Source organism: Sceloporus occidentalis, unplaced genomic scaffold (assembly GCF_023333645.1).
Source record: "Sceloporus occidentalis isolate IW3139 unplaced genomic scaffold, rSceOcc1.0.p SCAF_4, whole genome shotgun sequence".
Classification (NCBI taxonomy): domain Eukaryota; kingdom Metazoa; phylum Chordata; class Lepidosauria; order Squamata; family Phrynosomatidae; genus Sceloporus; species Sceloporus occidentalis.
The window spans coordinates 124485262-124509192 of NW_028316984.1; the positions used below are offsets into that span (position 1 = coordinate 124485262).

General features: G+C 43.6%; 1 protein-coding gene across 4 annotated transcripts in view; it reads left to right on the plus strand.

Annotated features, from left to right (window-relative positions):
- The window catches only part of LOC149314590 (low-density lipoprotein receptor class A domain-containing protein 3-like), a 217161-nt gene that overhangs the window by 94333 nt on the left and 98897 nt on the right, over positions 1-23931 (plus strand). For all 4 annotated transcript variants that reach the window (XM_089521439.1, XM_089521440.1, XM_089521441.1 and 1 more), the window contains one exon: positions 9343-9468. In XM_089521439.1, coding sequence (XP_089377565.1) covers positions 9343-9468 — 126 coding nt within the window. The remainder of the gene's footprint in view (positions 1-9342; positions 9469-23931) is intronic.

Below are 23931 nucleotides of genomic sequence, written 5' to 3' on the forward strand. Positions count from 1 at the left end.
TTACCAACCTACAAATGCTGGAAGGCTGAGTCAACCTTGGAACCCTGGAATCAAACAAACAATTTTGTGGCTGCAAGACAGGCATTTAACCAGTGCACCACCCGGGCTCCCTTATTTAGCTAGGTTTTTGGAGGGTGAATATTACTTGTGTAGTATGGTGTGCTTCTTAATGCTCTGCTGGTTTTAACTGGTTTCAACTATGCTGTTTTTAACCTAGGTTTTAATATTAGTAATATTTATTTATTTATTTAAAAAAAACTTTTGTAATTGATGTTCTAGTTCTATCTTTTTAAATTATTATAAACCACCTGGGGGAAAACCGAGATGTAAATCTGTTCAATACATACATACATACATACATACGAGTTGAACTGGGAAGTTGAATGAAAGATGTTGCAGAATTCTGTTACTGAGTGGATTCTAATTTTTGTTTGAATTAAGGTTGCATTAAGTAGTCACCAGAGACCTCCTTGAGCTGTAGAGTATGGACAGTGTAGCCCATGTGCAAGGTGACATTCTTACTAGGGCCAAGGTTCATTGTTGACCGCCTTCTGCCCTGTATCTGTGACATTCTTTTGGCCATGTCTTGCCTTCTGTGAATCTAGCCAACTTAAAACAATATTTCCCCTTTAGCTTTACTATGAAATATTTTTTGATCCACTGCTGAGGTTTTTGGGTGTTCTTTGGATGATTTCTAAATGACTGAACATTGGAAAATGAGGTGCTTTTTTCCTTCAGCAGTTATGCTGATTTTTCACATTTTACAAGGGATAGGGACTATGAGTCCCCAGACGTTGTTGGATTGCAGCTGCCATCACTCCTCACCACTGATTTTGCTAGGCAGAGCTTGTGAGAGTGTGGCAGTAAAGCATTACAATTATCTTCATAGGATAACAAACTTGTTCACCAGTATTGTTTCTACTTTGTTGTTGTTAACTGCCGTCGAGTTGATATCAACCCATGGCAACCCTGTGAATGAGACATCTCCAAGATGTCCTCCACTACTTTCCTTAGTTCCTGTACATGCATTTTGATGACCTCCTTAATAAAGTCCATCCATCTAGCATATGGGTTTCCTCTCTTTCTACTTCTCTCCACCTTTCCTAGCATTGTTGTTTTTTCCAGTGAGTCGTGCCTTCTCATGATGTGCTCAAATTACGACAGCCTAGGTTTTGTCATCTTAGCTTCCAGAGAGATTTCGGGCTTGATATGCTCTAGGACCCATTTATTTGTCTTTTTGGCTTTCCATGGGATTCTCAGCACTCTTCTCCAGCACCACACCTCAAATGAATTGATTTTCTTCCTATCTTGTTTCTTAACTGTCCAGCTCTCACATCCATACATGGTAATAGGGAATACACTGGCTTGTATGATCCTAATTTTCATGTCCAGTTGTATATCTTTGCATTTTAGGATCTTTTCGAATAATAATAATAATAATAATAGGATTTATTTATATACCGCCCAATCACTGGGAATCTGAGCGGTTTACAACAGAGGGGATAATAGACGCTTCCCTGCCCGCAGGCTTACAATCTACAAGACACGACACAAAAGGAGAAGGGAATGGTGAGGGGGGATCAGGTCCAGCATTCTTCTCTCCCTCTGAGGCCTGGACCAAGGCAGATGGACTGGAGGAAGGGCTCTTCTTCTTCCAGGCAGGCCTGGTGGAGCTAGCCTGCCTCTCTCCCCCTCAAGATTCCTTCTATGATTATCTTTCCCCTATTGACTCTGATGTATTGATATTCATGATTTTAACATTATTACTGTATGTTTTTAACTATGCTTTTGGATTTAATTCGTCTTAATGTGTATTTTTAATATGTGAATTGTGGTACTGTTTTTACTGACTGTCTTTACTGACACTTGTACACCGCTTTGATCTTGGGAAAAACGGTTAATAAATAAACAATTTATTATTATTATTTATTAAGATGGTGGCTGAAGGGAGGAGGGCTTGTCTTCTTCTTCCAGGCAGGCTTGGTGGAGCTAGCCTGCCTCTCTCCCTCAAGATGGTGGCTGAAGGGAAGGCTTGTGTTCTTCCAGGCAGGCCTGTTGGAGCTAACCTGCCTCTCTCTCCCTCAAGATGGAGGATGAAGGGAGAGCTTTTCTAGTTCTTTCATAGCTGATTGTTTCTACTGCATGAAAGGAAATCAAGGCCATAATTCATCAAATCCATCATCATCATTACCATTTGACAGAGGTTGGTGCTTGGATTCATACTCCTTTGTTCGGTAAAGTTCTTACCCAGAAATATCCTGAGGCCAAATTCATGTATGTCAAGGTTTTTGATAACTTTAATACATCATACAGTGCCCCCCCTGCCCACATAAGGGGAATTCCGCATATGCTTGAGCCCCATTGTAAACAATGGGCAGTGTGCTCGCAGTGGTGCGTGGTATGCCTGTGCCATATGTTTGATTGTCGTGTGGCTTCAGTGTAAGCTTGAAGCCACATATAGTGCACCCGTGTACAGCGCAGGTGCATTGTAGTTTGTTTCTGGTGGGTAGTTGTAACACAACCTCTGGTCTAACAAATACAGTGTTTTGCAGTATTTTTTCTGTCATTTGAATTTTTCACATTTTGTTGTGTTACAACATAGAACTGAAATGGAATTGACACTGATACATAACAGTGTATTAAGTCGAAGCCTTTCATGGCCGGCATCCATAGTTTTAGCCCAAAAAACCCACCAAAAACAACAGCGTGTTAGTCTGTAGAACCCTTGACCTGTTTATCACATTACACTCTTTGTTCACCAATGACCATTGTTAAAAATGGACTTGTCACTTCATTTGCATACATCAAATATTTTGAATTTGAATTGACGTTTTCACACACTAATGGCATATGTAGGCTTTCCACTTCACCAAATGCAGCTGAGGAAGCAGACTGAAATCTATGAAAGTTCATGCTGCCAATTTCTTGCTTTCAGTTAATCTCAAAGATGCTACGAGATCTCTGTACATATTAATTGGCATTGTTACCATTTGAGATACATGTGGCACAAAAGTTAACTAAACGTAAGTCAACTAGCATTTATTTATTACCTAAATGATCACTCTTTGAGGAGGGGTAGATGCACTTTTGGCAGCAATTACATTTGCAAGTCTACTTGGCAAAGGGGTAGAAGAGACCACCATGAAGGGGCAGCTTCAAGCCGCCCCTGAGAAGGCTGGATTGGTGCTGTGACAACCACACACTGTGGCCCTAATCCACCTTTTTGCCAGCCCACAAAGAAGCAGCAAAATGTTGCTCTTTTTTGCGCTAGCAAAATGCCAGCTTTTCTCATCCCCGCCGCAGCTTTACAGTGCTCTGGTGGTGCATGGTGTCTAAATGCTATGCTGTCAGAACTTCCAGAAGCCGGCTGCCAGGTGGGCAGCTGGGCGGCGTGAACACGGCTTCACGTCAATCATGGGGGTGTGTGTCGTGCATATGCCATGCCCCCAAGCCAGTTGGAAGCCAGCTTTTCATGCCGGTCTGTACCGGCCCTAAGTCTCTATCAGCTTTTTACATTTAGAACTTGTGATTTTTGTTCATTCTTCTTGGCAAAATTGCCCCAACTTGGTCCGGTCAGACAGTGACCATTGGAAAAATAGCACCTTTCACATCTTGGCATGGATTCTCTATTTGATCGAGGCCTAGACTGTGACAGAACAGTGACAGGACTGTGATAGTGTTGCTTTGGTTGTGTACTAGGGTCACTGTGCTGCTGGAAGGTGAGCCTCTGCTCCAGTTCCACAATCTCTTGCAGACTGAAACAAGCTTTCCTTTAGAATCTCCCTGCTTTTGGCTCCAGTTATTGGCTCCAATTATTTTGGCTCTTGCTTTTTGTTCCAATTATCTTGCCCACAATCCTCCTGACATGATTGCCCCCCCCCCCAGCATGCTTTAGCATCAGATGGCATTCTCATGGCAAAGAGCATTCTTGACTTTGCACCATAATCCTTGTAGCAATGCTTTAAAAAAATCACTTTTGATCTTATCAGATCAGAGAATCTTTTTCTTCATGCTATCTGTGTATCCCTTTTGCAGTCTCCAAGTAGGCTTTGATATGGGTTTATTTCAGCAATTGCTTTCCTGTTGCCACTTTTTCATAAAGCCTAGCTTCGAGGAACATCTAGGTGATAGTTGTCTAATGGACAGTTTCTCCTGTTTCAACTTCAGATTTTCCATCTGCTTTAGCTAGGGTTGCCATACTGAAAACTGGAGAGGGCTCCTGTACCTTTAATGGGTGCATTGAAGAAGGAATTTCAGCAGATGTTGTTTGTTACCTGCCCTCTCTAGGTTTCAATATGGTAACACTACCTTCAGGCTCTTGGTGAATGTTTATGAACAACCTTTTCAGAGTTGCAGTTGGGCCACATTTTTCAAATGTTTAAAAATTGATTTCTAACTGGCCTTGCTGACCAGGGGATTCTGGGAGATACTGTTCAAATTATATCTTTTCTGGAGGATTCTGGGAGTTATATTCTAAAAATGAGGTCCTCCAAACTCTGGTTTGGAGGGACTGTTTTCAAAGAGCAACTCTCTAGCTTAAAAGTACAAGAAAAATGATATATAATTGTCTGTGTTTTCTGCATTACACATCATGTTTCTACCTTGCTGCATAGTTTTTTGAAATTGTTGTTGGAAAAAGCCATAAAACAAGCTAATTGTGGGAGAAAAGAAAATAATTTCTTTAAAAAAAAAAAAAAAGATGTCCTGAGACACAGTCATATGCTCCAGTGCTAACCAAGTCAGTGGGTAATGTTTGTGTTTTCTGTATCAGAACAGCAATTTGAACAGATTGCTTTTTATGGAGCAATTTTACCTCAGGTGGAGGATGACTTGCAGAAAGACTTATAAAATAAACAGAACGTGGAAAAGGTCACTCCATTGTTAGATTGCATTTTTGGCATGGTCATTTTTGCTTTGAAGCAGGAAAAGAACACTGAAAATAGAGACTAGAAAATACAGAGACTAGCCATGGGTCTCTTTCTTTCTCTTGAAGGAAATAGAAGACTAAAAGAAAAGATGGGAATTGCAGTTCCCTTGGCTAGTGACAAAGAGGAAGTACGCAGAGAGTGAACTTAGGGAAAAGAAATGATGGAGTCTCAGCAGCAGCAAATAAACATTCCAAAGAGAAGTGGAAAAAGCCAAAAGATGATACTCAACCATAGCTGAGGGCACACCTCCCCAATGAAGTGAACAAAAACATTTCAGATTGAAGATGCATTTATACCCCCAAATCAAAACATATGTTTTGCAAAGAGTTTAAAAGCATATTTGATGTTATCCTGGGAATGGCTACTCAAAAAGGGTTTCTTTGATGTCATCCTGGGAATGGATGTCACCTAAAAGAGGTTTCACACTGAGGTGTTATACACATTGATACAATTGGAAATATCCTTTGATCTGGGGACAGGCAGAGGAAAATGGAAAAGAATTTCAAAGGGGTACAATTGTCTCTAGCTTTTGGCAGCTGTCTTCCTGTTGCTGTCTTTTCCTATCTTAAATGCAAAATTAGTTGGTAGGGGAATATGTGTCATCTTGTGCATCACTCATGGTGAAGCATAGCCAAGGTAAAGTGTGTTTTAGTTGTGTCTTTTAACTTCCTTAGGGTCCCACTGCTAGGGTCCCTTTAACTTACTTGGGTCCCGTGAGCTTCAAAAACACCTGCCAGATCATCCTGACTTCCAATCATGTTTCCCACTAGATATCATTTATGGTTATATATGTAGAAGGATATGCTCTGACATGTAATATAGTCTGTGTCTAAAATATACTTTCCAAGTTTAAGATTTCTTTGGACATGTGGATCTGCTACTTTAGAAAAAGTAGGCAGTGTAGCAGAATAGAGGTCTGTTGCAAGCAAGATGTAGTTCCTTGTGTAGAAGATAGATGTTTGAATACTCTTCCACATCAGAATTCCTTAACTGTGAAAAATGATCCTGTGAAGGAATGGGATAATATTTGAATGGGGATCAAGAAAATTCATCATGGGATAGTCTACAGTAAGGACACTGATTTATTTAAAACCTTGGAGGGGCACCAGGAGACAACATCTTTAAGTTCCAAAAATCAGGTGTAAAATGTTCACTCAAAACAATGTATGGATTTATCTACTACAGCAAAGCTACTGAATAAGATGGCAAAGCTCAGTGTAGTCACATCTTTATAGTCATTGTTATGTTTGATTTAAAATCTGGAGTCTTTAAAGGTATTTCTTATTATGAATTTTCCCCTTCAAGAGCTGGAGTGTCACAGCAGTAACTCTCAGGCAATTTATTTTCTCTTTCCTTCAGAATGATGGCTCCCTATTTCTGAGTTGTCCTTGGATCCTGCCCTGAAAAATATGGTAGCTGGTGTGCAAGTGACATTTAGTTGATACGTCTCATTTTCTGCTCTACAATCCCAGCAACAAACTAATGCATCTGCAAAAAGTCCATGCCATAAAATTTTGTATTGCTTTGTTTTTGAAAAATACTAAATCAGTTTAAAAGTTACTGTGACTGCTGTTAAATTATATATACACATTATTACCAGCCAGCAGAAGCATTCAGTTCAATGGCAGTCCCTTTCAGCTCTGAAAGTTTCCTTATCCAAATGCTTGCCTGTTTGGTACTCTCTCTCTTTCTCTGTTTGTGTGTTGCTTGTTTGTGAGTGACATGTACATATACAGGCATGCGTGTTTGATTTTAATTTGATCACAGAATTGAATGGCCACTGCACAGGAAAGGAATGAACTATTGGCGGTGTACCACTTTGCTGCTTAAGAAAGACTAAGCAAACCAGGATCAGGAGATACAAACATGATTATCTCTTAATCTTGAAATTCATTGTGAGAGGTTTTACCCTGTAAATGGGGTATATATATATATATGTAGTAAGTGAGAAAATATAAATAAATTTGCATTGAGAAATGTATTCTTTTTCAACAGCCCCAAGAGGGAGAAAACAATTTGCTGTAGAGTTGCTACTGAAAGCTAAACTGTACATAGATGATATTGTAATTTCACAGGTTTGTTTCCATTTCACAGTTCTGAGTCCATCCATCAGTCACATTCATAGTATCTGAAATGTGTATTTCTGGATTAATTCCTAACTGCAACTTTAGACTAGGAGGAAAAAGAAAACTGTCAAAGATGCCAGAAGCTATGCAGAACATATTATGATTACATGGTTCGAGGAGATTTATGATGAGCATGAAAGTTGATGGAATAGTAAAAAAGTGAACCAATGGCATTACTTTGTCTCTTCAAATAATACCTTTTTTGGAGGAGGATATCTTGTTAGTGACGTTTCATTAGTGTATCTTCTCCAAGGAACAATGTAGTGATGATTGGTATATGATTTAAGCATCTCTCATTTGCTCCTAGCACTTGTAATTTTTTTTGTGATTTCCAAATCCTATTTTTCTGCTTTCATCATCTGCATCAGTTAATATGGGGTGGGCAGACTTTGTTTTTATGCTTTTCCCCTTTGCCAGATCTTGTGGCAAAATAGTAGCAGAAGCAGTTACAGTTAGCTACCGCATCTCATGATGATTCAATGGGGTGATCTGCCAGTACTGATAAAAATTTACCTCTAATTAACCAATATGTAGCTCATCAACCCCACAGAAGGACCTAGTTACACTGGTTGGTATATGTAACTATTGTAGTTGGATGTAATCTCCTCCTATCTTGCACAGGTATCCAAAACAATCAAATCCCCTGTTCTCATATCTATTCTCCCATCACTGATTATCTTAAGTGAAGGGATATTTGAAGGTAATTATGAGTAGAAAATCAGAGAAAGAAAGGAGGTGGCAGAGTTCCTGTAGATGTAGGACTCTTGCATTGCATTTCATCTGCAGATTGTGGGTTTTCTGGTGTATGTGTCCTGATATGTAGTCTTCAATATGCCTCAGGAATTTATGAGTTAAATTGAAAGGATTATTTCTGTGATGAGCTTTTCACTATCCCCCACTGAAACAGCAGCTTAATCAATGTACACTTTCATTTTATCAGTATGGAGTGAGGGCATAGTTTAATTTATTATGAACATGGCATAACATTGGTAAAAATGTGCTTCTCCTGTTGCTGGTTAGACAAAAATGCTTGCTTGCTTCCTGTCACAATTTTGCCCACACTAAACCTATATCTAAGTACAGAGATAGAGTAAGATTAATGTAAATAGAATAATCTCTTTTTCTTGAGATTCCAGCATTTCAGTCGTATGCATTATTATAGCATGTGTTCTCAGAACAGAATTACTAATTACTCATTTACTTACAAGATAGTTCCATACCCTGATCTGTGTGCTGCCCCTGGTAATCCACTGAGTTGCATGCTGTTTTATGGGCAAATTATGTTGTGCAGTGCTATTTACAGCCAAGATTTCACACCACAGGATGTGCAGTTGCAATCATATTGAGACCCTTCCTTCCTCTCTTCTCGCTTTTCAGTTCCCAAAGAGAAAAGTGCTTATATGAGTCCTTTAGAACACAGAGGATTTACTTCTGAGCAAAAGGCATGGCTTGCTCTTTTCTTCTTACCTTTCTCCAGTTACCATTTTCAAAAGGAAATCACTCTTAATTGAGAGATGCTGGCTGTATCATTTTAGTAGGGACTCCAGCTGACACATTGATCTAACTTGTCTCCCCTCTTTCCTTCCCCCTAGAGGACAAGTGGGCAGGGAGAATAGTTAGTTGGGTGCCTTCAGGGAACAGCATCCAACATCTATCTGGCTGCCTTTCTTAATCCAGAATAAGATGGAAAAAAAGATTGCAAGTTGGATGCTGAGCCTTCAGGCAGGTTGAATTACACAGTCCATCCACTGAGTTGAGGAGATGGCTGTGATCCCTGCATGGCCATCAAGATGACCTTTGCTTCCCTTTTAGCCTCAACTTTGGGAGCTCCATCAGTAGAATTTACTGTTCTGAAATGGCAGGATGAAGAGGCATACCCCCACAACTGCAGTTAGACCTTGGGCCACTGGTGGACATAGGTTGTCAGAGAGGGTTGCCATATTTACTAAGGCAAGTCTGATAATCAGAAATATTTGATGTTTTTTGAGAACCAGGTTTATATTAACACTTAGGAATCCTATGGATTAAATGTAGAATTGTTGGAAAAACTTGAAATGTTTGGCTGCAATGACCTAGTGTTGTGCTGTAAGGATGGCTATTTTTATAAGATGGGTGTCACCATAGCCAACCAGGTGGGTGCTGTGCATAAACCCCTTCCTTTCTTTGTCATATGTTACTAAGCCTTTCAATGAACAACCTGATTTAAAAAAACTCTGATTGCTCTGTATTTGTTTCTGATATAGAGCTCTTTCTTGATCCATACTCTTTCATTTTTTCCCCTCCTGCAGCAAAAGCCAAATCGAAATGTGGCTCTACCTTCTTTCCCTGTGCAAGTGGAATTCACTGTATCATTGGCCGCTTCCGATGCAATGGTTTTGAGGACTGTCCAGATGGCAGTGATGAAGAAAATTGCAGTAAGTATCTATCAGCTTGAAAACAGAGAAACGTTCCTCCTTTTTCATAGACTAGGTGATGTGATGGGTTATTACTAATTTCCCAGGATTGAATTCAGAATCAAAGTTCCTGGTAGCCAACATTTTAAAATCTGAAGGGTTATGTAGTTTTTTTTAACTTGTCTGTATAACACGTATCTTTATGTAGACCAAGCAACTTACTTGTCTTTGAACTGTAATTTAATCTACCCTATTCTCCATGTTTATAAGGCGCATTTCTTTGTAACTGATCTTTTTTAAATGTTTAGGTCAGAATAGGATATCTGGCAACAGATGAATTTCAGAATGAGAAGTCGTGGACCCTTAACATATTTCTTTACAAGAGACATGCTGTAGTACAGAAGTACAGAATAAAAATGTTCTGTTTATAGTGCCATTTTGAAGGGAATCATTTATTTTTGTCATAAATTGGGCTCCTAAGGATTAATTGGGCTCCTAAGGATTAATTGGGCTCCTAAGGATTAATTTGCTGTATGATTCCAGGTTAGCATGTATTTTCTTTCCTTTTCTCTCTTTAGTTAGTAGTATTCTTTTCCCTTTCTTAGCAAGTAGCAATAGCAAATACATTTCTATACCTTTTATCAGTGAACTAGCACTCCCTAAGTGGTTTATAATGTGTAAGCCAATTGGCCCCAACAGGCTGGGTACTCATTTTACCAACCTACAAAAGGATGGAAGGCTGAGTTGACCTTGGAGCCCTCCAGGATCAAACTTGCAGTGTTGTGGCTGCAGGACCGGCATTTAACTACTGTGCCACCAGGGCTCTTTCTACAGTCTGGTGCCTCTAGATGTTTTGTACTATAAATTTCAGGATTTCCTGACCATTGCTTACAATGGAAGCTGATTTCTCAGACTTCAAGAAGGCACCAGCTTAGAGAAAGCTGCCTTATCCTCGCATCTTCCTATTTATTTATTCAGTTGCTAGTTTTTGCCCCTTCTTTCTGCCAAAATTGGTGCTCAGAGTAGCTATGATCAATAATTTTAAAATAAAAACAATTACCGTTAAAACATGAAAATGGATTCAAAATACATCAGTAAAAAGAAACAGCAGGCTTCTTCAGCTGTAACCAAGCATAGATGTCAAAGGCTTGTCTGAATAAAAGGTATTTACCTGCTGACAAGGACAACAGAATCAGACCTCCATCAGCTGTAGACCTTGGAGCTTTAGACCTTCAAAGTTGCCATCAAGAAAGGCCTCTCTTATATACCCATCAAAGGTTGATTACACTGAGAAAAAGGCCTTGTTCTCTAAAGATCTTAAAACCCTGGCAAGCTTCTAAAGGAGAGAGATTTTTTAGATTTTTTGGGTGTTTTTCCCCCCAAATACTCTGGTCCGAATTGTATAGTGATCTAATTTTGCTCAGAAACAGGCAGTGAAGCAATTGTAACAAGGGGTTGTATATTTCTAGTAATCTGCTCCAATCAACCTGTTTGCAGTGTTTTGGACTAACTGAAGTTTCCAAACACTTTTTGATATAGAGCACATTACAGTAATCCAAATGAGATGTAAATAAGCTATTCATTGCCATGACTAGTTCACACTTCTTCCAGGAACATGGTGCAGTTTCACACCTGTACTGTGAAAACAAAATCTTTGTAAGGTCTATGTAAGCACTGTTTCTTCGTCATGATCTCTGTGCCTTACACATTAGGGTTTTGCACATGCGCTGAGACCCCATTTGGAAGTTCAAAAGCTGAGCAGATTGTCGAGTAGCCCCGCCCACTCTCATGTACTGAGCATGCCCAAACCTGCCAATCTATCTCCACCTTCAGTTCTCTATCATCCACCAGAAGAGTAACTTCATCTTGGTTGTTCTTGAGCTATGTAATCTCATGTACAGTTAAAATTTGGTATTTTTATATATTTTTTCTTCATAGAATTATAGAATCATAGAATCATAGAGTTGGAAGAGACCACAAGGGCCATCCAGTCCAACCCCCTGCCAATCAAACCATCCCCGACAGATGGTCATCCAGCCTTTGCTTAAAGACCTCCAAGGAAGGAGACTCCACCCACTCTGAGGGAGTTTGTTCCACTGTCTAACAGCCCTTACTAATGTTGAGGTGGAATCTCTTTTCCTGTATCTGCATCCATCGTTCTGGGTCCTGTTCTCTGGATCAGCAGAAAACAAGCTTGCTCCCTACTCAATATGACATCCCTTCAAGTATTTAAACAGGGCTATCATATCACCTCTTAACCTTCTTTTCTTCTTCGTGGTCTCTGCGAATCATATAAATGGGTTGTACTGCGCCTGCACAGTGCCTTCGGAAACTTCTAGAATCACTGGGCAAAGTACTCTTTGCTACATATAGAAACTTTTTGGCGGTAGCTCCGCTCATCCCTTATAAAGCCCCTGCTTTCCCGCTCTTTCCCCAGTTCCTTTTTTCCGCCGCGTTTGCTGCCTGAGGGAACTTCGCTCTTGAGATCTCAGATTAGAATCACTAAACATTGAAAACGGACCTTTTTTTTTTACTACTCTTTGCTTGACCTCTGATTGAAAACCTCCTCACTGACCCCGGACTGTTCGACTACGTGCTCGCTATCCCTCCAACTTGGCAATCTTCCCGGAAGGCTTCGACCTCGGACTGACTGACCACGGATTGTAAGCTGACCATGCCCCCAGTCCCTTTCAAGAAGTGTTCCGTTTGTGGGGGTAAAATTCCCGGCCAAGACCCCCCACTCAGCTTGTCTCCTTTGCTTGGGTGAGACGCACATCCCTGCGGCTTGTGCTTTGTGTAAATCCCTCACTCCCCAGGCAAGGAAGAACCGGGAGACTAGGTTGAAGGCCGCTATCTACAGCAAGGTCTTCACAGCGGGCGCGATGGCTTCTTCGGGCGCTACATCTTCGGCCACTTTTACTCCATTGCCAACCTTGGTCGAGGCCCCGACTCAGCCTCTGTCCACCGAGCCAGTCCAATCGACCGCTTTAGAGCCCGTGTCGGTCCACCGGGATGAGGGGATTGGCGCCGAGGGACCCTCGGAGGAGACCTCTCGGCCTCCCAAGAAGAACAAACACAAGAAGGGCTCTAAGGAGGGCCGCACGGCCGATAAGGACTCGAGTTCCCAGAAGGGTTCTGCCTCGAGATCCTCCCTGCCCAAGGCCTCGGCCCCGACAGGCTCCACCTCAAGATCTTCTTCGGCCAAGGCCCCGGCTTCGACGGGCTCTTACAAGGTCTCAGTTGTGACAGCCGCTACACCTTCGTCAGTCAAGAGATCCCACACCCTCTCGCCAGAGGATCAGCAGTCGACAGCCAAACACCACCGTGCTGACCGACGGGATTCTGACATTTCAAGGCATGGAGATGCCTCTCAAGATCAGCCTGTCGTCGACCGCAGACCAGTAGACCCCCGTTCTGCATCGAAGGCATCGAAATGTTCGACCACCAAGGAGTCTAAGGCTCCCGATAGCCGTTCTGAGCCCCGTCGCTCTTCTCCGACCAAAGGCCGGTCGCTCCCGACATTCCGACACCTGCCTGATGACACCATCGATGTCCTTTCCGAGCCGGCTTCCCCAGCCAGTTCTCGAGATGGCTGTCGGTCTACCACCCCAATGCCCAAGTCGGTGGTTCATCGAGCCCTTGTCCACCGCACCGCCTCTCCTTCCCCTCCTCGGGAGGTCGAGCCCGACTATTTCTATGACAGTGAGACCGATAGGTACTACATGGTGGTTTCCCACGATTCTATCAGGTCTCACTTTGGCTTACCTGTACAAAAGGCCAAGCCGCCGACTTCCTCCAAGCCCTCCCGGACCTCCGCGACTCCTCTACACCACGTCGAGGCCGAAACAGACTTCGATGTTGTGGACTTGGTAGAGACAGAGGATGAAGCATCGTCTCGGGTTTGCCACTGCCCGCGGGGCGACTCAGAATCTTCGGTGGAGGGCAACTACCAGCCTTCAAATCAAGATTTTGTGCAGCCCGATGCAGTCTCGCCCTCAGATGACGTCCGTACCTTTTCAGAACATGTTATAAAGATGGGCAATGCTCTGGACATCCAGATCTCCCAGATGGAAGATGAGGCCTCGGACCCGATCGAAATGTGGATCCAAGGCAAACTGCCCACACCACCTGCAATTCCCTTGTTGCCGTCTCTGGAAAAGTGGGAGGCCCCAGCATCGACGTCGGCCAAGAAGATTGAGTCCCTCTACAGGATCGCGCCCAGCAACCCTGCATGGTTGTTTGGACACCCCAGGCAAAATTCCGCGATTGTAGAGGGTGCTCAACGGGCTTCCACCTCGAAATCTTCCTCGATGCCATCTGACAAGGAAGCCAAGAAGGTCAATGCCCTGGCCAAAAAGGCCTACTTTTCTTCTGCCCTAGGGATCAGAGTGGCCAATTATAATACCTGTATGGGTGCATATATATAGTGGCTAATGGAGAAGATCTCTCCCCTGATACCGGATCTTCCTGACGAGTCCCAGGGCACCCTTTCGGAGGTTCGTGATTAGGCACACTCTATTGGGAGTTGGCTCATCACTTCGGCCAGACACTCCACGGACTGTGCTGCGAAATCCATGGCCGCTGAGATAGATCTCCGCAGGCATGCATGGCTGAGATCGTCTGACCTGAACCACAACGCCCGCTCGACCATCGAGGACATGCCCTTCGATGAGGATGGCCTCTTCCACCGCGAGACGGACGAAAAGCTCAATTTCAAATACCAGATGAAGACCGCGGCGAAGAAGCATGGTATGTCATCCTCCCCCAATGCCTCTTCCCGCAAGCGATTTACCGGAATCCGCCAGTGGTACGGACAGGGTCAGAGGCCCTACCAGCAGGACCGTCCTTTCCAACGCCAGGATCAGCCCAGACAGATACCCTTTGCAGTCCTCTTCCTCCTCAGGCCGCCGCTCCGCGCCTAGGTACAGAAAGAATTACCGGAGGCAGGACGCTGATCCAGCTAAGAAAAGGCCTTGAAGGGATGCAGTGTACTCAGTCGCTCCCCCCTCCCTTACTTTCCTGGACAGATTGAGGCCATTTTCCAACATCTGGGCTTCAATTTCTAACGATTCATGGGCCCTTACCATCGTCTGCAGGGGTTACGCCCTTGAATTCGAAGAGCTCCCACCAACCGGGGCTATTCATTCCACCACCACCCCCCATCAGACACCCTTCTCGACGAAGTACGCACCTTACTTGCCAAGGGCGCCATCTCACCCGTCGACGCCGCCGACATTCCCAGATGTTTCTTCTCCCGTTATTTCACAGTCCCTAAGGCCGATGGGGGCATCAAGCCCATATTGGACTTGAGGGCTCTGAACGTATACCTGTCTTATCGCCGCTGCCGTATGGTAACTCTTGCTTCTATTCTACCCTTGTTACACCAGGGCCTATGGTTCACGACGATCGATTTAAAGGACGCTTACTTCCACGTCAGCATCCAAGAGAGTCATTGCAGATTTCTTGCCTTTGCCGTCGGGCCCGACGCCTACAAGTACAACGTCCTCCCTTTCAGCCTGTCTACAGCCCCACGGGTGTTCACCAAGTGCATGGCACCGATGGTGTCATTCTTGCATCGTCAAGGCATCAGAGTCTTCCCGTATCTGGACGACTGGTTGCTAGTGGCCCCGTCGAGGCGCGAGCTGCACCGACATACCACCGAGACTCTAGAGCTTCTAATGGCTCTGGGACTGGTGGTAAACCGGGAAAATCACAGCTGCTTCCGACCAGACAGATAAGGTTCGTCGGCTCAATCCTTGACTCTGACAGTTGTACAGCATTCCTGCCTCCCGATCGGTTCCGGGCGCTTTGCCTGGCCCTCCGTCCATGCATCAACTGAAGGCAAGTCACCGCCAGAGAGGTCCAAGTCGCCCTGGGCCATATGGCATCAACAACCTTTGTGACACCATGGGCAAAGCTTCGATCCCGGGTCCTCCAGTCCTGGTTCCTCTCTGTCTTCGACCCCGAGAGGGACTCCCCATCTCGATGCCTCACCATCCCAAGGCCGGTCGGCTGCTCTCTACACTGGTGGCTCGACTCCCGACACGCCTGCGCCGGTATGCCTTTTTTGCCACCTCAGCCAGAGGTGGTCCTGACCACAGACGCGTCAGAAGAAGGATGGGGAGCGCACGCCTTGGACCTATGGGCCAAGGGCCTATGGTCTGATGACGAGAAAACACTCCATATCAACGCTCTAGAATTGTTAGCGGTAGAAAAAGCCCTAAGAGCGTTCGAATCCACCCTCTCCAACAAAGTTGTTCAACTCAGAACAGACAACACCACGGTGATGTATTATCTGAACAAACAAGGAGGCACCAGATCACACACCCTCCTCGACATCACCCTCTGGATATGGGACTGGTGCATCGCTCGAGACATTCTGCTCCAAGCAGTACACCTGCCGGGAACCCTGAACGATCTGGCAGACCTCCTCAGCAGGTCCCCGTCGACATGTCACGAATGGAGGCTCCACCCGCAGACTGTCCAGGACCTCTTCACTTGGTGGAGAACCCCACAGGTAGACTTGTTCGCAACTGTCCAGAACAGTCATTGTCTCCAGTTCTGCTCCCGGACGCGAGGTGAGGACTCCCTCGGAGACGCGTCATGCTCTACGCCTTTCCCCCCTTCCCTCTGATCACCAGGACAGTGTCCAAGATGACATCGGATGCCGCCGACGCGATCCTGATCACCCCGTGGTGGCCGGGACAACCATGGTTCCCGTCCCTTCTCCAGCTCTCTCGAGAGACGTTTCTCCGGCTCGAACGCAGACCGGATCTTCTCACAGTTCAGAGAGGATGGGTTCGACATCCCGACATCGATACCCTGCCTCTGGTGGTGTGGAGAATCCAGCCCTGATATCGCTACCAGCCTCGGTGCGCGAGATCATCCTGGCTGCCCAGAAACCAGCCACTCGGAAATCCTACACACTGAAATGGAATAAGTTCCTCCGTTTCCTGTCAGATAGACATCTCTCACCTGCCCAGGTGACGACACCAGTGGTGCTGGAATTCCTGATGTCTTTGGTCGACTTGGGGCTGTGCCTTGCATCCATCAAATGTTACTTGTCGGCCATCTGCTCCTTCTTTCAGTTTGAGGGGAAACCCTCCTTTTTAAAAGACCCTTTGGTTAAAGGGTTTCTGAGGGGCTGCAACAACCTCCACCCGCAGGTGTCCATGCCGCCCCAATCTTGGAGTCTCGAGACAGTGCTGGGGGCCTTGCAGTCCAAGCCCTTTGAACCATTAGCTACCACGGACATCAGACTCCTGGCGTGGAAGACGGTCTTTTTGGTAGCTATCACCTCTGCCCGCCGGGTGGGTGAACTTTATGCCCTGCGACGAGACCAGCCCTTTCTTAGGTTCCATTTAGACAAGGTAGTGCTCCGTACGGACATTACCTTTTTGCCTAAAGTCGTTTCGATGTTCCATATGTGCCAGGACATTGTTCTCCCTACCTTGGCCCCGAACCCGACCACCGATGCTGAGAGGGCTCTCCACACCCTGGACATCCGTAGGGCCCTAGCATTCCACCTCGATAGAACCATGGACTCGAGCCGTTCCGAGAGACTGCTCCAGTGCTACTCGGGCCCCAGGAAAGGACTACCGGTGTCGGCTCAGAGACTCTCCAAGTGGGTATCTAACACCATTCGTTTGTGTTATGAACTCTTAGGTAAACTTTTACCGGGAAGGGTTCGCTCCCACACCACAAGGGCGGTAGCAGCATCCTCCGCATTTTTGTCAGGGGTGGCCTTGGATGATATCTGTAGGGCTGCGGTGTGGTCACAGCCCTTAACGTTTATTAAACATTACAGGTTGGATGCCTTCATCTTCTCAGTCAATGAAACTTCATGTACAAAAAGGCAAAAAGTGGCCTTCAGCTCCTGAAGGTGGGTCAGACATCGACCCATGAAAGTTTCAGGAGAGGAAGAAGCATATGCATGTTAAGCCCCCAGCACCAGCCCCGACAACCACCTCAACTTCGATACTGACATCTCAGGGCCAGCCGCTTCTATACCCCTTTAATTCCCCATTGTGGACTTGATGTTGGGTATGCTATTGACATCGTTACCAAGCGTGACCTCAATACCATCATCTGAGCCCATTCCATCTGTGTTATCAATGTCGATAATGATGCTTTCTCCAATCCCAGCATCGTTACCATCCCAGATCTTAGCTTCACCATTGATAGCTGATAGACTCTCTTTCTCTCCTCTGCATCCATGATCCCAATGCACTTCTCCAGCCAGATCTCATCATTCTCCAGCTCCCTATGGGGATCGTCCCAACCTGTCCCATTCATCCTTGAGGCTGTACTACCATAGAGAGGATTCTTCCTACACCTTGGCTTCCTACATGGAATGCTATAGAACAGAGGACTACTGAAGAGAGCGACCTTCCTCTTACAGATCCTACTCTCCTTCTTATTGGGATTGATACCACTGATGGGAACTCTCCTGCCATTTACCATCTCAGTATCGGAGGAATATTCAATCACCTCAGGAGCAGAGTCACCTCATCCATCTGCCTCCCCCAGGTAATTCTGTCCAAGAAAGCCACAGAAGGGGCAGGAACAGAGGCTGCTCCTATGACTCTCCAAACCTTTTTCAGAAGGGAAATAAACAGATTTTTCATGCACAGTGACTATCTCAAGTTAGTGCCTCACTTACTTGAGATCCAAGGCTTCAGTCCTGCTTTGCAGAAACCAGAATCCCAGAAGATAAATATAAGTGGCAAGTCTTCATGAGATTCTGGCCTACCCACTTTTCCATCATGACTGAGCTTCTGTTCTCCTACCTTCCATGGAGATCATAGCTAAAAAATACAACAAGCCAGTCAAAACCAGTCATTGCTATTCTGCATGTTGCTAGAAATGCAACAATTTACTAATTTCATTCTCAAACTAAGCAATAAGTCATTTTAGCAATTTTATTCCTGCTTCAACAAACAGTTTGAAAATTGTGCAGCTTTCAGAAAATTTGCCATTTGGAACTTACTCTGCAGAAAATTTGCATGATGATTGGGTTTTTGTTTTGTTCTTTTGGAACAAAAAACAGAATTTTTTGCATAGAAAATAATGTACTGAAGATGAAATTCTCTATGAAAAACACAGCCATATATGAATTATGAAGATTCTTGTAGGTCTAGGATTCTTTTTGTTAGGGTTTCCCAACACTCAAGAAACACATTCTTCAACCATTTTGAAATTATTTTAAAATATTCCTTCCATCCCTTTGTGTTATAACTTGATATGAGAAATCTTTACCTATTCCAAAAGTTGGTTGGTGACCTGGTCACTGTGTATCCCCCAAAGCTTTTCTGCACCCCGATGAAATTACCCCAAACCAGCATGAGCACTTGGAAGAGATGGCCCTCTGCCACAGCTTTGACTATCACTGGCCTGTGTCGTTCCACAGCAGTCTCTGTAGCATCCTAGGCCTAATTGAAGATACCTTAGCGAAAATTAAAATGGACAAACAGAGTTTGCATTGTGGCAGCTAAGGGATCTCTACACTCTTCCAACTTAGCACACACTCAGTCATGGCCTGCATGGTGGCCAGAAGATGTCTCTGTCTTAGAAAGTACTGAGTGGGTAGCTAGCCCAAGTCCATCCTAGTCTTCCATTGTTCACTGACAAACACCTGTATCTGAGGAATCCTGGCCCTCAAGAGATTAAATCTCTATCTAAAGATGCAGAAATTTTACATAGAGAGCCTTCAATCCCTCAGAAGCCCATCAGGAAAGGCAACTTTCAGTAATGGGCCAATAACTTTGATATCTGGATCTGAAGAAAAAATTATTTTACCAAAAGTGATAAAAGTGACTGAATAATATCTCTCTTACCTGTTTTGCTAGTCTGAGGGAGATAATGGTTATTGGGAGGGGAAAAACATTTGTGATAGCTTTTTTTTTTTTTTTTTTTTTTTTTTTTTTTGCTTCCTGGTATAAGGGATACCTATTCTTGACAGTTATAAGCAAATCTAAACAGATTCGGGGGGGGGGGTACACATCTTTACTAGAGGACAGTTGAATGATGTTGTTTTAATGGTATTTAAAGGAAAAGGACAGCACACTGACTTTGTAAGGTAACAAAAGGGACAAGATTTGCAGGAAGATAGCCTAATACATTTGCTTTTTCACTGTTGGCATCTCTTTGCTAGCACTCATATTTCTTTGACCTTTTTATTTATTCACATATGCCATCTCTCAGTAGCCTTTGTGTTCATCTTGTTTTTGTGCCTCTTGAAACTTGAGGAGCAAATTCCCACCAGATGGAATGCAATTGGAAGAAGAGGATTTAAGGACAGGGAAATCACTTTAGGCTATACTTGAATAAACAGGGTTGGAAAGGGCGTTGCAAAATACACCTTGAATTGTAATTCTTAGGTCAGGACAAGATAGAGCGAGAGAGAGAAAGAGAGAGAGAAGTAAAAAGAGTAGATATGTTTTGAAAAATGTTAAATTTTTAATCCCAGTTGGAATCAAAAGAATAAATCTGCTGTACATTTACCAGCTTCATAGCATTCAGTGACCTGGAATAGATAGGTTATATTTTTACATTGGTATACATCATGGGCCTTTTTCTTACCCTCCTCCCCACAATTGGCCAGATGGCAAGCCATAGGTCCAGCCTAGACTTTTCCATCACATACCAGTTTTCTGTGTGCAACAAAAATAATTGTATAGAGGGGAAAATCGATGATATATTTTGTTCAGGCAACCTGAAGTGCATACAGTACAGATTTTCTACTATCTAACAAAAACAAAAACTCAAAAGAGGGGCTAGGATGAAAAACTCCACCCCTTCCTATATTTTAAAGTGGAAGAACAAGACATTTAAAAAAACAATCAGACAACACTCTGAACTCCTTTTCTCTTGCAGAATGATGAATGGAATACTATTAAAATCTCTCAGTTAAAATAATACCGTTATACCCAGTTTTCTGCTTCATACTTTTAGATCCAAGAAGAAAATGAGATGTTAGTAAAAATAGCTTCAGTTCTTTGCTTTGAAAGTATGCCCAGACAAGTAACACTCTGAGATTTTATTGCTGGAAAAGTACTTTCAATTGCAAAAACAAATACAGATCTTCATGTAATTTGGTCTAAGATGGATGTCTTCTGAGCTCTACAAAATAGTACCATAGCATAGTGATGCCTGTAACCTTGCTTGCTTTATATTTGTCTTCTATTTTTATTTTCAGGTGAATTAAACTGAAAAATGCTGAAACTGTTTCATCCTGGTTTGAGGCCTGATTATAGGACAGAGTTGGCTTTAGTTGGCTTGGTGGATTACCTACACCAGGTTCTAGACAGCAGACTGTGTCCCTTTTGGTTTTGCTGGACCTCTTGGCAGCTTCCAGTTCCATCAATCATAGCATCTTTGCTGGGATGGAACTTGGGGCACTATTTTACAGTGGTTTCATTCCTTCCTAGAGTGGCGAACCCAGAAGGTGGTGCTTGGGGACTCCTAACTGACCCCTTGACCTGTTGGGTCCTTCAATGCCCATGCTGTTTCACATATATGTGAAACTGCTTGGGGAAGCTGTCGGGAGTTTGAGGGTTTGATGCTATCCATATGTGGATGACATCTAACTCCATTGCTGTTTTCCACAAGTCAAGGAAGCTGTTTTGGTCCTAATCAGTTAAAGACTGGATGAGAGTAAACAAACTGAAACTTAATCCAGACAAGACAGAGATGCTCTGGTCAGTCAAAAGGCAGATCAGGGAATAGGAACTCCCTGTGCTGGATGGGGTTAAACTTCCCCTAAAGACTGAGATCAACAGCCCATTCAAAATTTATAAGTTACGACTGTTCCCTCTTTGTTTACAACCTCTCCTTTCTTGGAATTTTGACTTTAAACTGGCCACTGCAGGTTGCGTGACAACAAAAATAGGAATGGAAATTATTGAAGAATCTACCATGATGTCCCAAGAAATTATAGTGTGACTGTGCAAAACGCGAGCTTGTCATCTGTGTTTTGAGCTTGCACGGACAGCAAGCCCCAGCTTTTTGAATGGCTGTGCATGCACGCGATGGTGCAAGCGTGGGCGCACATCCATTGAGAAGAACAAGGCTTAAGATCCCACGTATTGTACTGTCTGTAGGGGGATCCAGAATGGATCCCTCATGGATAGAAAGGGCGCACTGTACAGCATCGTCTCCTTTTTGCTTCTGCCCTTTTTGAAATTTCAGTTTGAAACTAGCCATCAAAACTTGGCAACAATGAAAAAAGTATGTTGTGAGGTGTCTACTATGATTTTTCGATGTCTTGTGGCTGGCACAGTCCCCCTATTATTTTGGTTTCTGCAGGGTCCTCTCCCCTTTGAAATTTCAACTGGAAACTTACCTTGGATGACAGCTAAAAACATGCTGTCAAATTTTGAGGTGTCTAGTATGATGTCCCAAAGGGTTGTGACTACCACAATCATAGAGACTTTCTCTTTTATTATTATAGATAGCCTCTTTTTCAGCTTTTATTTTTTACCTTTTTTTACCAGCTAGAAAAATATATTCTCAGTTATAAATGTAACAAGAGCAATGATAGAACATATCAAAGGCCTATTTAGTATTCTGTTCACACAGTATCTAATCCAACAAAGAACAGAAAACAGGAAGCCTGCAAATGGAAGACCCACTCTCCAGCAAGTGATATAAAGATGCACGCTGTTTCTGATACTGGCAATGATATATAGGCCCCATACAGAAGCTGCTTCGAGTCACTTTGGAGGTATGCTGTTTAAATGATGCATGTGTATTAAGAGTCCAGAGGCCGCGCCAAACCCACGATCCATTTAAACAGCATACCTCCAAATTGACCCGAAGCAGCTTTATTTTGGCCTGTCTGCATGGGGCCATAGTCATCCAGATTAGTATTTAAAAGCTTTAAATCCCATGACTTTATCTAATCGCCATTTAAAGTTGTCTCAGGCCTGTTACAGACTGCCAAAATAAAGCTGCTTCAAGTCTCTTTGGAGGTATGCTGTTTAAATGATGCATGCATCCTAAGAATCTGGAAGCTGCACCAAAGCTGCACTCCAGTGCTTAGGAATGGAGTGTTGCTTTGGCGCGACCTCCAGACTCTTAGCACCCATGCATCATTTAAATAGCATACCTCCAAAGAGACCCGAAGCAGCTTTATTTTGGCAGTCTGTAACAGGCCTCAGTTGGCAACTATCACATCTTGTGACAGTGTAGTTGAGTAGCTTTCTCCAAAGGTGAGGGGAAGACTCATGCCCTCCAGTGGCTTGCTTTTGTTTGTGAAATTCTTCCTGTCCCTGAGTTGATTTCAACTGGAATTAAATTAACTGCATTATCTTGCAGTTGGGATAGTTATGGGTTTAATTCTTGGGCCTCTCAGAGAAGCAAGCAAGATTTGGGTCCAAAAATTGAAGGTAGTCCCAAACCCACCAGGGATGATGCTTTCCAGAGCCAAACACCAGCAGAAGTCTGTGTCTGTGTTATTCCTCTGGCCACTCCAGGACAGTTTTGTGCCCCACCAGCAAAGTTCATTTCTACTTGCACAGGGACACTCCATTATAATACCCTTGGAAAGCTATCTGAGAGGGAATTGACATTACTTTGCCCATTGTGTACAATAAATTTCATGTAGTACTAAAATCGGTTATGCTTTGAAAACAACGTGGTTCTTTTTCTGTATATTTAATTTTCTCCTCAATTTCTTTTGTCTTTCTGATGGAAAAATGTATGTTTTCATTGTATGGGTGATAACCAGGCCTCGTTTTCTGTCCTGTGTGCCATTTTATACAGCAGTGGATTTCTAGCTAATGCTCTGGCCTGCTATTCACATTGCCATGCACATCAGTAAAATGCAGACTTAGTGCTTTTATAAGAGGATTGTGAAAGCAGTAAATTCCAGTTTCAACGCCATGGATTATGTGCATCCAGTCTTTAGCTTTTGTTTCTTTATGGAGATTCTATACTTGTGCTCTTTGAAGGGTCTTTCTGTTTGGTTGGCTTAAAAATAGAGGAAAGCCACAGAGTCTGTGAACTGTAATCCGTATTGTAATTGTAACTGAGAATTTTTGAAGCAGATTGTGAAGCTAAAGGACATTGTCATCTTACTTTCCCAAGGCTGTTTAAATCTATTTCATTTCATGTTCTTCATTAGAAAAAACTAATGAAAGTTCAGTGAAGACTGGCACAGGAGTAAGATTCTGTAGGAGATAGCTAAGCAGCCAAAGTACATGCAGTTACCATGACTGTCCTAGAATATTTGAAGCAAGTAGGGAAAGATGTGGGTGCCTTTTAAATGAGTGCTACATGCTCCAGGACATTCCTATGCAATGTTTTGCTGTGTGAATCCAAGGATCTTTGCAGCATTAAACGCTAGTTAAGTAACCACAGAATCGGTGTGGCAAGTTATCGCACACCACTGGTTTCTTGGTTGAAACTATGTTACACCTCCAGTTACATCCATTGGGTATTTGACCCACAGCTAGTTCAGTGTTCTTATGCAAGTGCACATAA